This window comes from Perca fluviatilis, chromosome 7 (genome assembly GCF_010015445.1).
Source record: "Perca fluviatilis chromosome 7, GENO_Pfluv_1.0, whole genome shotgun sequence".
NCBI classification, from domain to species: Eukaryota; Metazoa; Chordata; class Actinopteri; order Perciformes; family Percidae; genus Perca; species Perca fluviatilis.
The window spans coordinates 21,970,766-21,986,708 of NC_053118.1; the positions used below are offsets into that span (position 1 = coordinate 21,970,766).

The 15,943-nt window shown below is 42.9% G+C and overlaps 1 protein-coding gene across 2 annotated transcripts in view; it reads left to right on the forward strand.

Moving 5' to 3' along the window:
- The first annotated feature begins 4,426 nt into the window (after nt 1-4,426).
- Nucleotides 4,427-15,943, forward strand: part of efna3b (ephrin-A3b) — a 58,076-nt gene continuing 46,559 nt past the window's right edge. Inside the window, exons 1-2 of one of the 2 annotated variants that reach the window (XM_039804783.1) lie at nt 4,427-5,140; nt 5,284-5,496. In XM_039804783.1, the coding sequence (XP_039660717.1) occupies nt 5,387-5,496 (110 nt within the window). In that variant the 5' untranslated portion in view covers nt 4,427-5,140; nt 5,284-5,386. The remainder of the gene's footprint in view (nt 5,141-5,283; nt 5,497-15,943) is intronic. The other variant, XM_039804782.1, reaches the window with a different exon arrangement.

Below are 15,943 nucleotides of genomic sequence, written 5' to 3' on the forward strand. Positions count from 1 at the left end.
TGTGTGTGTTTGTGTGCGTTTGTGTGCGTGCGTGCGTGCGTTGGTCTGCAGCCAGGAGCAACTATTCTTCATATTTCTGTCACTTCTTCTTCTCTCTCATCTTCCTCTGTCTCCAAAACAACAACACACACACACAAAACGATTGTATTTGTCTTTATCAGTCTCTCCATTTTCCTCGCCTTCCTTGTGTTCGGTCTCCTTCGTTCAATATTTCATGCTGTTGAGAGCGCATCTATTCTGAGCTCTCTCTCTCTCTCTCTCTCTCTCTCTCTCTCCTCTCTCTATACACACCCTCTCCTCCTTCTCTTCCTCCATCCCTCCCGTCTTCTTAAAAAAAAATACTGTCTCTCTACACATCATTCTTGCTGTCCTCTCCCTCCTTCTGTGCCTCTATAAATCTCTCTCTCCCTCACTCTCTATATCTCATTGCACTCGTAATGTTCTGTGCCCCATCTAACTCTTTCTCCCAACTCTGACTTACATTCTCTTCCACCCTTTCGTTTCCTTTTCCTCCCCTGCCCCTCTCCCCTCCTCCGTCCCCTCTGCTGGCTCAGTTTGCGTGACTGTTCAAAAGTATCAGCTCCTCTTCTCCTTCCCTTAACCCCTCTTTCCTCTCTCCCCATTGGATTCCTTTCCAACCAAAACACAGAGAAAGCCCTGTTCTCTCTTTTTGCACCTATTTCGTTTCTTGCATCCCCTCCCCTCCTCCCTCCCCTCTCGCGGTTCTCCTTCTCCCATCCAATCTTAGCAGCACCTCTCCTCATCCTCCTCCCTCTTTTTTCCTCCTTTGACGCTCTGTCGTACTCAGCTCCATCTCCATCCCTCCCCCCCCCACTCTCCTCCTTGCTCTTAGCCTGTACCAGTGTTGTTTTAGGCACAGCAGTGAAAGGTAAACAGAGAGATTGAAAATTCGTGTCAGTCAGTCGGGTGAGAGAGGGACAGGGAGGGAGGGAGAGCAGCAGAGGTGGCAAGGGAGCGAGAGGAGGCGGGGGGAGTGTCAGTACAATTTACTAACACAACAGTGAACAGCGAAGCAGGCCAAGACACAGAGCGAGCGGGAGGCGGAGTGAGAAAGAGACTCCCAGTTCAAGAATGCTATTGAAATGCAGCACACATACAAGTGTAAAAAAAATATAAATTGACTGTATATTTACATGATGTTTGTGTACATACAAGGGTCCTGCTATATTAATATTTGCATTGTGTACTTCATGGGGCCCCAGAGAGGGATGTGAGTCCTAAATTGCCCTAATATCCAATTATCAGTGCTATGAGAAAGCTCCGATTAGATTTCGAGGTTGCAGAAAGGAGCACTTGACAGATGTGTTGTTGGCCAGCTCTGGGTTGGAAATGTCATAAGAACCTCTATGTCACAACATGCAGTCAGCCCCGAGGTCGTTTCTCATAATAACCCCAATACAAAAGTAATCCAATAGCACTGCAACCCACGCCTGAAAAATCCAACCTGGATGATTAGAATTGACAGTGGCGTTTGCTGAAACAGAACATGTCAGCGTCTGTTTCAAAGAAACCAAACGGAAAAGTGAGAAGTGGATTCTTTTCTTATTCAAAAAAGTAACAAATCTCAGCTTCCACTGGTGTTCAATTTCCAACTTTGTCTTCTGGCACTTGATTTACAGTTTCCTTTCAAATGTAGCCATACAGTATATTTACAACCAGCCCCAGTCTTTGCCATACAGTCAATTGTTCATGCTCTATAGGCTGGAATTTAAAGAGTCAGTTCACCTAAATGGCGAAAACACATTTCCTCACTTAATAAGGGGTATCTAGCCATGCAAATAGTTTCACTTTAATTTGCACAGACATTTAAAGGAACACGCTGACTTATTGTGACTTTAGCTTATTCACCATATCCCCCAGAGTTAGATAAGTCCATACATACCCTTCTCATCTCTGTGCGTGTCGTAACTCTGTCTGGCCGCTAGCCTAGCTTAGCACAGATCTGGGAGGTAACCGGCTCCAACTAGCCTACAGCTTCCAATAAGTGACAAAATAACGCCAACATTTTCCTATTTACATGTTGTGATTTGTATAGTCACAGAGTGTACAAATAACAAGGTTACATGAGACACAGCCTTCTTCTAACCGTATACATACTGGGAACTATATTCTCAGAAGGCGAAGCACTGCTACTTCTGCTACTTGGGCGGAGTGATTAGTGCAACACCTGAAAAGCACCGTTGTTACTCTCTGCTCGGGGCTTCTCGTGTGCTGCGAGCAAATCACTCCGCCCAAGTAGCAGAAGTAGCAGTGCTTCGCTTTCTGAGAATATAGTTCCAGTATGTATATGGTTAGAAGATGGCTGTGTATCATGTGACCTTGTTATTTGTACACGCTGTGACTATACAAATCACAACATGTAAATAGGAAAATGTTGGCGTTATTTTGTCACTTATTGGGGCAGTAGGCTAGATGGAGCAGGTTACCTCCAGGATCTGTGCTAAGCGAGGCTAGCGGTGGGTGCGCCAGACAGAGTTATGACATGCACGGAGATGAGAAGGGTGTGTATGGACTTATCTAACTCTGGGGGATACGGTGAATAAGCTAAAGTCCCAATAATCAAAGTCAGCGTGTTCCTTTAATAGATTTTTTCAATATCAACATATTTACAGAAACAGTATCCCTGTTGCTCTGGACACTCCACAGAACAAACTGTAAACTGTTTTTAAAAGATGTGATAAAATATTCTCACTTTCTAGCTTGTTCTGGAGTTTTGACCATATTCCATGGTCATCTTCAGTAAGTGGAACTTGCTCATGTGTCCGTGATCAAAAGTGTAGCCTACCTTGAGTTTAAAACATTTGATCAATGTCAGTAATGAATCTTCACACTCATTTTCATAAAGACTCTCTGATGATTCATCTTAAAAGAATAATTGGACAGCATAGCGCTAGGCTAGCTGTTACCCCCTGTTTCCATTCTTTATGCTAAGCTAAGCTAACTGTAGCTTCATATATAATGGGCTGACATGAGAGTGTTATCAATCTTCTCATCTAATGCTCTGCAAGAAAGCAAATAAGAGTAATTCCCAAAATGATAAACTATTTTATTCATCTTTTAATGTTTTGACCAACAAAAGTGATATTCCATTTATGGCATTGTATTGGGTCAGACCGAAAACTATCTGCATGGACACCACCAGGCTTAATCATAAAATATGTGTATACGTTTATGTGTACGTGCATACATTTGAGCATGTAAATTTAATTGTAGCAGGTGTGTGACTTTGCTGCTGTGATACTATACAAAGTGTAGCGATAAACAGAGATACAACACGGAGAGACTAAAGAGAAATGATTGACAGAGGCGCGAGGAGAGGTGGCAAAGGAGGAGTGCTCATTAAAAAGTTGCATGCCTGCTGTAACGGAAAGAGATGGAGAGAGGCAGAGGCAGAGAAGACAGGTAGACCACCAGAGACAAAGCTAACAAAAGACAGAGGCAAAATAGCAGAGCCATGTATCAGGGATCGCAGAGTCAGTGGAGAAAGTTTGAATTGGAAATGGGAGAATAAGGTAAGGAGAAGAGGAAGAGGAGGAGAGAGACAGGGGGGGGGGATTAAATGGACAGCTCATGAGAGGGGTGGAAGGACTCGAGGAGACAGAGGGATTCCCCGATGGCTTCTCATCTCACTCTCTTTCTTGCTCTCCTTCTCCCTATTTCCCTCCTTTTTCTCCCAATAAATCATTCTGACTTCTCCTTAACCAACTCATTCCCAGCAGGCGGCAAGAAAACTGTAACAATCTTTCTCCTATCTGCTATCTCTCTCTTTTACTCTCTCCCTCCTCCTGTCTCTTTCCCTGTCTGGCCTGTTCTTCTGTCTCTTTCTCTCTCTCTCTCTCACTCTCTCTCTCTCCCACACACATTTCTTGCATGAAAAGAACTAAATTATAATTTAATAGCCTACATTTTAGATGTGAAATTTCATTTATGGGATAATTTGCAAAATAAAACAGCAAGCCACTTCTGTTTGATCAAAACTTAGATAAAGTCACTATAACATCACTGTGAACATAGCCTACAGTAGCCTATATTATTCAGTTTGTATATTGTCTTTATGGTGGATGAGAGGACATGCGTGTGTGTGCGCGTGAGAATGCGTGTTAATGTAAATGTGCAGCTATAAGAGGATCGTACACGATAATAGTGCTGTATTAGACTGACTTACAGTGTCTAGTGGATCCAAACAAGGAGGGGAGAATATAAGGGCGTGCGCGAGTTTATTGAAGTGTTTAGCCTTTGTTATAAAAAATGCAAAAGTGTGTGTGTGTGTGTGTGTGTGTGTGTGTGTGTGTGTGTGTGTGTGTGTGTGTGTGTGTGTGTGTGTGTGTGTGCGTGTGTGTGTGGCTGGGGAGGAGGAGGGGGTGTTAACGTTGAAAAATAGGCTGCATAGGGTTGCTGCAGACGTATCTGGTAGCTGGGGGATTCAAAGCTTTCTACTTTTACACTAGCAGAGGAGGTCGAATAGTTGACAAAAAACTTCAAGTCGCAGTGATGCCTGATGTGCTGCGACTCGGCCACAATATTGGAGGAATGCGCTTTGGTCGCTCGCAGTGGGTGGAGTTAGAAAGTGAACGAGCGCTGCCTACCAAACAGAGAGAGGAGAAGGAGGAGAGAGAGAAAAAGGAAAGAGACGGGTGGGCAGGCTGTTCACCGTAAACGATGGTTGTCGGATAGAGTCTTGAAGACCTAATGAAACTGGCTGGTTGAATTGTTTGCAGCGATTATAGAGCTCCGTAGCCCGGCGTGCTCTACAGCTCTCGGATCCCTGGATGGAAAAACTGCAGCAGCACGCAGATACAGAGTTTAAAAAAGAAGAATAAGAGGACTTGCTTAAAACCTATATATTATTTTACTAGCGTTTTTTTCACCCTTCATTTTACCTACCAGTAAGCCTTTTTCACGTCAGCAGCAACTCTTTCGCAGCGGACAGGACCGTTTCATGTTCGGAGCAAGACCAGCCTCCCACTTGGACCCAATACCGGCCTCCCGCACTCTTCTGGCGGGCTCAGAAGCAGCAGTTCCCGGTGAGAAGAGAGGACCAGGCGCAGCTCAGTCATTAGGATTTCCTCCAGGATTTGTTGGGGAGGGGAGGGGGTTCGCAGTCTGTTTGTGGGGGAAGGTGGGGGACCTTAGTCACTTGACACCACAATAGACTTTTACAACAGTTATCAACCAAAGCAATTCTTAATATATCATAGTCTTTGAACGTATCCGTTTGTATGCATGTATGAAGCTTTTGTTTCCCCCTCTCCCGTCTGTTAGGCATTTGCTGGGATGTTTGAGTCGCGTTGTTTGGTGGGGTGAAGGGACCGAGAGAGTGGCCGGAGAGACCAAAGGGACGGAGGCCGAGAGAGGAGCCGAGAGCATGGCTCTGGTAGTGCTGTCTCTCTGGGTGCTAACGAGTCTCACCTGGGCGGACGTGGTCCCGGTGTCAGCCAACAGGCATTCCGTTTACTGGAACAGCTCCAACATACAGTAAGACCCTCATTCCCCAATGCTTATTAGAGTGTATGCGTGTGTGCGTTATATGCCATCTCTTTTGATCTCTCTATTCTCCACCTGTTAAAGGAAAAAGAAAAATGTCCTGATTTGCACTCCGTGTGCTGTCATGTTCACACCATCACACTTGTAGTTCATCAGTGGTTTATTGCTGTTGCTTGGCTTCATTGTGTCCCATTGTGTGTTTGTAGCAGCCCCCTTCCTAGTCTGTATCTTTCTTTTCTTTTCAAAAGTGGAAGAAATGATTTAGATCCACAGAAGCTATTTAAGCAGGCCTCTCATGTTTTCGCTGCATGGGGAAGCAATTTTTGAGTCTCAAACTGCTCTGTCAGACCCCTACTGTGAAGTCGAGGTGGCTCCAAACCATCTTTTCAACACCTCCACTTGCACAACTAGCCGGACATATTTAGTTTCTGTTCCTCAGTCCAACCGCATTGTGTGCATGCTACTATTTATTCAGTGACTCCTCTTCTTTTCTCTCCTCTCTCCTTTACCTTCAGCCATGCATGGCCGAGGAGTAGAAAGAAAAGGAGAGAGATTCACATGTGATTCTTTCTCCCTTCGTCATGTGTCTCTTCTCTCTCAGCCTCTTAGGGCTCTTTCTCTGCCTTCTCCTCTATCTGGTTCAATTAGGAGCACTTCTTCATCCTGACCCCATTGTGTTGTAGCAGTGTCACTATTCAATCTCTCCTTCTCGCTCCCTCGCCAACCTGCTCTCTCTTACAATCCCTTTCTAACCCCCTTTCTTGTTTACACTCAGTCCGTTGGCCTTTTTTTATCCTCCTAATCCCTCGCTCCTCGCCCCTATCTGGATACAAGTAAAAACGCTTTTTCCCCCCTTCCTTTCTCTTTTTTTTGAAAGCTGTCTTTTTAATACTATCCTTGTGAGTCCATGGATCTGCTGCTGGATCCTTAAGAATGTACCGTCAGTCTGCTGCAACACACTAGGCTTATCTCTCTACAGTAAAATCTGGTTTCAAGTTTATGTTGTATTAGCTGCATTTCCACATCTGTACATCCACATTCCTTCTCTTCTGCCCAAAATATGCAGATAAAAATATTGTTAATTTGCAACTGAATGGCAGATTTTACACAAAATATTGGCCAATTTTTTGCCCTTTAATGAGCAATTCAGCAAGCTGTGTGATCTAATGTATTTTGATTTTTTTCCTCAAAATAATCGACAACAATCAACCTAAATTGTAGGTATCAGAGGTGCACAAGCGCGCATGTCACACACTAACACACACCTTCATTTCTGTTCTCCATCTTGCAGTGAATCCTGTCCATGTGTAAGCTATATTTCGGCTACCAGGCGGCCCTTAAATCATCTCAGTTTGTGGTATTTACCTCTTCAGCAGAATTTACTAGGCCCCTAAGATGAGCAGTCATATATACAGTGAATCACATTTTATGACTGCACTTATTAAAGACATAAACAAAATAAAAACTCATAAAATACACTGTTGTTTTTGCAGGAGGGGGATCGATGATTCTGTCCGCCGATAATAACTCCAGGCTGAGCATTTTAGTTTACAGCGTGAAAAAAACTACGAGAGGCAAGTGAATATAGGCCTCACAACAGAATAACTATACATTAAGTACTGCGTAAAGTAAAAGGAGCGGAAAACATAATATTATTTGTTGTGGTACAATAATGTAAACAATATTAGTTTTCCTGAATGCGAGAAAATTATTTTTTCGCACATTTTTTTGAGAAACTAATATTGCTTGCACATTTGCTGCTAATGCATTTCAGCTGATATTTTTCTCTCAATGTTGAGGGTGCTCATTTTCAATTTCCATACTTTTTCACTCTCTAACGATTTATAATAAATGCTAATGAAATTCCACCTTAGGTTTCCATATCAGAGACAGAAGTTGATTTAGATAAAATGTGGAAAGAAAACGCTTAAAGGCTTAAAGAAAAAAAGGGAAGACGTGAACCCGGGACCTCAGTACAAGCAGCTCGTCATGACATGAGCAGCCTTGACCTTGGTAAAATGTTTTAAGTCATTTGTCAGCTGCTTCTTGCTCTATACTCATACTATTTGTAAAGTGAAAAACAAGCTGCAGTTAATTTTTCAGACAAAGACAGTGGGAGAACGAAAGCAGTCTGGAGCAGCCTAACCTTTAACCTGACTGTCCAGGACCTGAGTACTGCAGAGCCCTGCAGTCTCTCCTCTCTCTCTCTCTCTCTCTCTCTCTCTCTCTCTCTCTCTCTCTCTCTCTCTCTCTCTCTCTCTCTCTCTCTCCCTCTCTCTCCCCACACGCTCACTGCCAATACGCTTTTTATCCCAGCGGCAGAATATTCTTAGCCCCTGCAGTGTGAGTCTTAGTGTGTGTGTCTTTTATAAAAGACTGTGGTTAATTAAAGAACACTTCATCTCAGTGGACGTGCCGCATCCCTGATCTTCCCATCTCTATCTCTCTCTCTCTTCCTCAGTGAGTGGAAACCTACACAATGACAATGTATGAGCAGTGAGTGGGGATAACTTTTTAAATTCACCCTACTTATTGAATTAGAAGACAAAGGGGCCATGGACAGTGCCACACAAAAGACAGATCAACTGCAAGATAACCTGTCTAATCCACTCTTTCATACACTTCCTAGCAAATTTTAAACGACACAGATCCCATTCCCAGCATTTATTTTAATCTCTGCACTCAACACCGCAACATCCCACATTTGTCGGGTTGGCTGGCGTGTCTCTAGCCGTTGGCAATCGGCCTCTCTGGAGTTTCTGTAACTCACAGTGCAGTGTGGAGGTTTAGAAGGCCAATAATAAGCTGTAGTATAGCTGTCAGTTTGAGTGGTAAACACATTGTAAAGCCTGAGGACCCTGCAGTTTCTCAACCAGCTTCTGACCCCGAGCCACTCATCAACCACAAGAGACAGGCTGAGACCGTTACCAAGGATTAACCGCTTCACACACAAACACAAACATGTGCATGCACGCTTATGAGTTTCACATATATCTATGATTATGCGAGTACGCACAAACGCACACACGTCCCTGCTGTGTACTTTTTTAACTTTGAGAAGATGGATCATTTCCTGCGTTCGTGTCTTGCGCAATGGCTGTTGCCACTGCCTATCTGTCATTTGTCACTGATATCCCTGGGCATGGACGTGTGTATAATGGTGTGCGTTTGTGTGTGTCTGTGAGAACCCGCGCATCTGTGTGTTTGCCCTGTTACAGATGTCTCTGCTCATTGATGGGTGACCGAAACAAAAACAAGTCCATCAGTCCGTTAAATCACACATTATCTTCCACCACCTGGCAATTAACCACTGCTGTGAGTGTGCTTGTGTGTGCTAACGAGTGTGTGCATGCGTATATATGTGTATGTGTGTAATCTGATGCAGCAGTTAACTGGTTTGCATAATAGATACCTGGTGATATCTCTTAATTTATCGGTTGTGTATTGCGGAATGCAATTAGGTTGCAAATAAACAAACGCGTATTCATTTCTAGATAGTAGCTTTGTGTGTGTGTTTGCATACGTGTGCGTGTGTGTATCAATGACACTGTCACCTCAACGCATGCCACGGGAATAAAGCCAGCTATCGCAAGCAGAATTTGCTTCTCATATGAATGCACATGCATGTGTGTGATAATCGATGCCGAGGTGGAACTTGTTTTATATTCATCCAGCTTGTCGGAGTGCAGAGACACGTCACGCAGGGCAGGAGAGAAATAATGCAACAATATGAGAAGAGAGAGACAGTGAGAGAGAAATGCTGTGGGACTGGTTAGAGGAGAGGGGAAGTCAGGAAGAATACAGACGGATTTTCTGTTGAATTATAATAGAGCAGGGGGAGGAGGGTCATCATAATAATGATAATAATGCTTGGCCAGTGCCCTGATCCACACATTGAGTTCTCACATTAGACACCATAAGACCATAAGGCCTAGTTTATATATGTGTGAGAGAGAGAGAGAGAGAGAGAGAGAGAGAGAGAGACACACAGACTAGAGGATTAAGCAGGCCAATCAACCAACCCCTTGACAGCAACACAAAACTATCTGTCTCCCAGCCCCACTTAGGACAACAACATTTACATTTATGAATATCTGCACAAAGGAGTGTATTACTCACTCACTATCACAAGGCGCACATCCCGCCTGTGTGTGTGTGTGTGTGCATGTACAACCCATTCATCATAGGCGTTCGCGCCGTCGCTACATATGTCAGCTACCGCTGTGATGTGTGTTTGCGCACATGCACTCACAAAAATAAAACCTCACACACATGCTCAGTGATCATCATAACAGTTATATAGACACACAGTGATCAGGCTGTTCATTATCAACGAATAATAAGGCCACATAAGTGTACGGGTGAATGGATTCTGGTTTGCGTAGCGACGTGTGGGTGTGAGTGTGTGTGGCGTTCAGACGCTCGCATATAGACGTCATTAATTAAAAGCAATAGGGAACACCTGTATGATGGATGAGTACTATATGCATAATAAGATCCAGTGGTTCCCCCCTCTCTCTCTCTCTCACTCTCTCTCCCTCTGTGTGCATGCATAGGATTTAATAAATTTTTCTGATTGGACGGGTATTGTCTGGTAGGTGAGCCGAGCAATAAGGGACATGTACAAGATAGGGGGAAAAGAAATGAATTATTTTCTCGTCCTTTACCTTTTTTTTCCTCTTTGGTGATGAGCTAGATTTCAGGAGTGTGCACCCACCTCTCTGTTTTTCCTCTCATCCTCCAATTGCCTGATGGAAAAGCACTCTTAGGGGGGGGGGGGGTATTTTGGGAGCTATGTGGTTTAATGTGAATGTTGTGAGACTCTTTCTCTGTCAAATTAACTTGGACTAAATCTTTCTAGTGCTAGAAAATATGTTGCCTTGTTTTGTTGTCTGGTTTTCCTTCACCTCACCTCACCCACACTTTCATTTTCTTTCCACTCACTTCTCTCTTGTTACACACTTTGAGATTTTGACCAAAGCCACCTTCAAACACAGCTCCTTGCAGATCCTATGAATTTACACGCACACACACACACATAAAAAAACTCACAGTGATCTTTAGAAAAAGACAAGCCTGAAATATTGAGCACACCAAATTTTTTTCTACATCTCCTGATTGGCTCTTTCATTTCCTCAAACGCTGTCCTGCTTACATGATCAACTAATCGGAAGCATTGCTGTGAAAATTAAAGTATTGATGTTTTGCGTTCACGCTTGCTCCGTCTTGGATCAAACACAAACTGGTCACTGTAATGGTTTGGATTCAAAGACAGCAGGTTCTTAGGGATTTTAGAGATGTAATTCTGCTAAGACCAAGCCTATATGAGAGTCGCACCAAGTTGAGCCTTTCTGATCCAGCCTGACATAAAGTAAAGGCCTTATAGGTGTAAATGCCTGGCCCAGGATTGGGTTTGATTTAAGTGACTGCTGATTCTATGCTGGGGGCTCAGTGATTTGCACAGACGCTTTGCAGGCTGTGTTTATCAAGACTTTCATCGCTAGAAATCACACTGAATGGTTGTCTAGAACTGTTTTTTTTTCATAAAGATAAATGGATGGTGATTTTTAAGTTAATCTTAAGTTTCTACGTTGATTTAACACATTCACAACAACGGCCAGATATGATTTAGGTGCAGTAAGTCGATGCAGGAAAGATAAAATAAAATAAAGTAAATAGCATCACTAGTGCTAGTGTTTCCCACGGGTTGAGAATTTATTTTGGGTAGTCAACTTCAATGGAGATGAAGGTGTAGCGTGGTGGGCTGCAGTGAATTCACATAAGTACATGAATGCTGTGTTCTGGCGGACTTTTCCATCAGTGCTCAATTTTTCTTTGCATTTTCACACAAACTTTAACGATGGAAGATTAAAAAAACATCTGTGTGAGTGGGTCACACAAATACATTTTATGTACAGAAAGTGTTGACTTTTATGACAATGTACTTATGCTCAAGTAAAGGCTTTTTCTTGGACATGAATTATAATGGTTTACACCATTTGACACTGCATGCCTTTTTTCTTTTTGTAAGAACTCCTTTTAAATGTTAATGTGCATTGGTTAAAATAATGTTTGACACTGCTGTCGGCCTGTTTTTATGGTCTGAGCACGTCTGTGTGTCATTTGGCTAAAACATCAAGGATAATGCATTCAGAACCAATATGTGTTGATAATGTAATATGGAATTATTTGGAATGTGTCCTTATCAATGCCTGGACAGGTGATTTATGACACTGACAAATCACAGAAAGCCACAAATGTACACAATTTTTAAGGAACATGTGTGGTATTGGAGGTTGAGACGATGAGTGCATTCACAGTTGTTATGGCCCATGTAATTGCTGTATTTCTTTGTTTTCAACAAAGCTTAAATGGCATGTTTGGTGCATTATATCCCCACACAAAATCTAAATTATTGAATAGTCAGTATCTTTGAATTTCTTTAATAGTTTGTTGCTTGAAATAAAATTTTCTGATTTTAATATTATCACATTTGCCAAAACGTGCATGTTTATCATATCAAATGCCACCTGCTGGGAGCCCCTAATAGCTCCTAAGAGCAGCTCTGCAGCTAAACGTTTCTCAGTTAAAAAAGATGATAAAATGGCTTTATCGCTATGCCTAAAGCGATAGCCAAATATGCCCTAAATCTGATACTTTTGGGCCAGTTAGAACTAGTTTCCCAATCAGAGATGGTTGATAAATATGTTTCAAAAATGTGGTTCTTGTGTGGCGTTCCCTATTCCACCTGCTTCCAACAACATGCGATCAGTTTGATCGGACAGTCTAAATTACCCAACGGTGTGTCTGAGACTGTGAGTGATTGCTCTTCTTGCTGTTCTTTGTGTTGCAGCCACTCTCTCTCAGAAGTGCTGTTTAGACAGTCTGAAAATGATGAAAAGCTCCTTTCAGGCGTTTGGACAATGCGGGCCTGAGTTGCCCAATTATTGTAGCTTTCCAAAAACCGACAAGCTGGTACACCTGCGTCCTGGCCAGGTGTGCACAGGTGTGAAAATGGGGTTGAGCTCCAAATGTGGCGCAAATTCTTTACCGGTCGCTTCCATGTTGGCAACAGCAGAAAGGCTGTGTGCTTTCAGAGAAAAGTCGTGAGGATTGCAAACAAAATTGGGATCAGCATCTGAACAACAACCGGCACAGATATGAGTCGGTAATACAGACTCTCCCTTCACCTCCACTGTACACTACCAGATGCCCAATCTAAAGCTTTGTGGGACCACACCATTGTTTTTAACAGAACAGAGATCAATTTTACATGGCAATTAAAGGAGAAATTTGGTCAATTTCAATTTTTCTGTTGTTTTTTAAATTTGGAGTGCTGTCAGTAGCAAGAAAAACAAAAACAATCGGTGCTGCCTACACCGTGTTAGTTCCTCCTGCTAGCATTAGCACCCAGGAGACTGAAACAACAAATTTTAAACGTGCGTTTAAGCCTCCTAACAGTCAGTGTTGTAGTTTGTAGACGGTTCCGAAGCTGAATTAGCACGACTTTCATGCATTTCTTTCACATCTACTGCAGTCAGATTCACTGTGTTCACTCGGAAGGAATCACTTCACATGGGCAGGCACTTTTAATGACATTTTGAACATGTTAAAGGAGAACTCCGGGCAGTTTTTATGTTAATCTTGATCGCTATACCTATGTGAGTACTGTCGATAGCAAAAAAAACGAGCCGAATTGGTGGTAGCAACACAGAGCTGCTGCAGCCAATGCCGAGAGCTCCCACTTAGCTAGAACGGCAGTTTTGGGGGCAAAAGATAAAGAGTGCCTTTGTGCCTCTTAACAGACACAAAATGCAATTACAATGTCTGTGCAACATGAACAGGGCCCTTACATGACAACAAGATGTGTTTAACTTAGCCATTATTTAAATTCACCTACCCTGTTAGCTGCTAGCTGTCGTCTGGGATAAGTGAGCGTGTTCAGCCAGGCTTCGGTAATAATCATCACGAAGCAGTTCCATGTGTATTTGTAGCATATATATCCATTTTGTGTGTGATCCATCTGGGGTTGGTGAGTAGGAGTCTTGTCAGTGTCGATCGTTGTGGTTTCCTTAGCCGTTGTCCTTGCTTCTGCTTCCTGGAGGGCAGGGATTATTACCATTAGCAGGAGGATAACACAGTGTAGGCAGCACCAATTGTTTTCGTTTTTCTCGCTACTGACAGCACTCAAAAACAAACAACAAGAGCTATGTGTTGAAATCGACCGGAATTCTCCTTTAAGTGACTTTTGATTGCACAAAGACATGGAAGGGTTCACACAAAGTCAAACACACCAGTATTGGCTTCTCCATTGGTGATTTCAAGATGTTTGGTGGTCTGTGTTCACTGTTCTGCATATAACCTGGACGTTATCCCGGGACAGTGTCGGTTTGAGTAACAACATATAAAGAAAATGTACAGCTCACTATTAGATTAAATAGTGACAGTAAAGTGACTTAACAGATGTTTTCAGGACAGTTATCTTAAAGATGAATTCTCAGAAATCACATTGGAATTAACAGGAGGAGCTGTGTCCGAGTCACACAGTTCTTGTGTGTTGAACGCTGCTGTCTGAGTCTGATGAATAGCTTTTTTCCCTTGACAGCCAAATGATTGAATGAACGTTTTTCCACGTTATCTCTTTAGATTTTAGGTAAAACGCGGGGCCAAACTAGAATTTATCTTTCCCACTCATGTGTTAAATTTGAACAAATTGTCCACAGAGAACAAATCCCACAGCGATTGGCTAGAGGCAATACACGAAATCACTCAAATACACACACTCAGACGCACACACTCGATGTTGTTGTTGATATTAACATTATTCTCTGAGCCGATGCCTAAGCTCCAGCAGTGTAATCAGGTGCTAATAACAAGGCTGTGATGTTTACAAGCTGTTTCAAAGCGCTTAATGTATCTGTGTGTGTGTGTGTGTGTGTGTGTGTGTGTGTGTGTGTGTGTGTGTGTGTGTGTGTGTGTGTGTGTGTGTGAGTAACTCTATGTGATGTCTACTCTATTCCTCGCCAGCGCTCTTGGGGCTTTTGTGGGGTAGGGGGGGGTACTAATAATGTAGTCTGTCAGCTCCTGCACACACACACATATATACACACACACACACACACACACACACACACACACACACACACACACACACACACACACCAGATGCTCATATGGTGTGTTTGTGATGTGGCTAATGGTAGCAGCGTAGTGGCAGTCTGAGGCCATATGCTGAGCCTGATCACAACAGAGCAGAGTGGTCTAGCGTTAATAAACTATACCGACATGACAATTAGCAATCCTCCGCATTAAGACAATACAGTCGCACGTGAAAATGCAGCTGTTTTCATCAAACACACTGGGAATCAACTGTCGCCGGCCAGGACAGGACAGAGGAGCAGCAGGGAGGAGAGCCACTGCATTTACAGGAAGAGTGTATATTTTCACTGCTCGCTGGGCAGAATGATGCTTATTGCTGAGCTTTGATCATAAATATTGTTATCGGTTCGTCAAGCCGTAAACAACTTCAGAGGTTTTATTCCGACGGCTTTTCATAAGAAACAATTATGACGAGATATGAGTAAGTCCTGACTGAGAAGGTTTGATTTAGCAGCCAGGGGAGAGAAAAAAGCAAGGCTAGGTCCTCACTTCAACAAACTGCAGAGGACACAGAATTATGCTTATTCCATCCACAGAGAAAGCGCGGCACAGAGGGAGAGAGTCTTTAATTGAGGTTTTATCCATTTAAGCTGTCACTAAGAGGCCAACTCTGAAACCTTTTAACCACTCTCCTCTCAGTAATGACACAAATCAGAGAGGAAATGTGTTCGTGTCTGAGCGTCGGTGCGAATGTGTGCGGGTCCGTGTGTGTCCGCGCATGTTAGTGTTCGTGAAGCAGGAGGGTAATTATGCGGAAATTGGGAAATGGCTAAGTGAATTATGACCTTGTTTCAGCAGAAGGCTTTAATCAGTCCCAGCCTAGGCCAGGGAGGGAAGCAGAAATGTTCACTACACAAGCACTCTACTCCTGATGGCAACAGCAACCAGTCAGTAAAACTGTCAACCAGCCTGATGTGTCAGTGGAAACCAACCAGTCAGCCAGTAATTTGTATGGTGATGGGCTTATTTAAAAGCCATTCTGTAAATGCATGTATGATCATCAAATAGATGCTGACGTAGTTTTAGAGTTATATTCTATTGATTTTGTTTTAGTCGTCCGTTGTGTATTGTATCTGCATGTGTGTGTGTGTGTGTGTGGATGAGCAATACTTCAGAATCATCACAGTATATTGACTTTTTGTTTAATCATATTGTAACAAAAAGAACATTAGGGCTGCAACTAACGATTATTTACATTATTATAAATTAATCTACAGATTATTTCTCAATCAATGGTTTGTTCTATAAAATGTCAGAAAATAGAGGAAATTGCCCATAG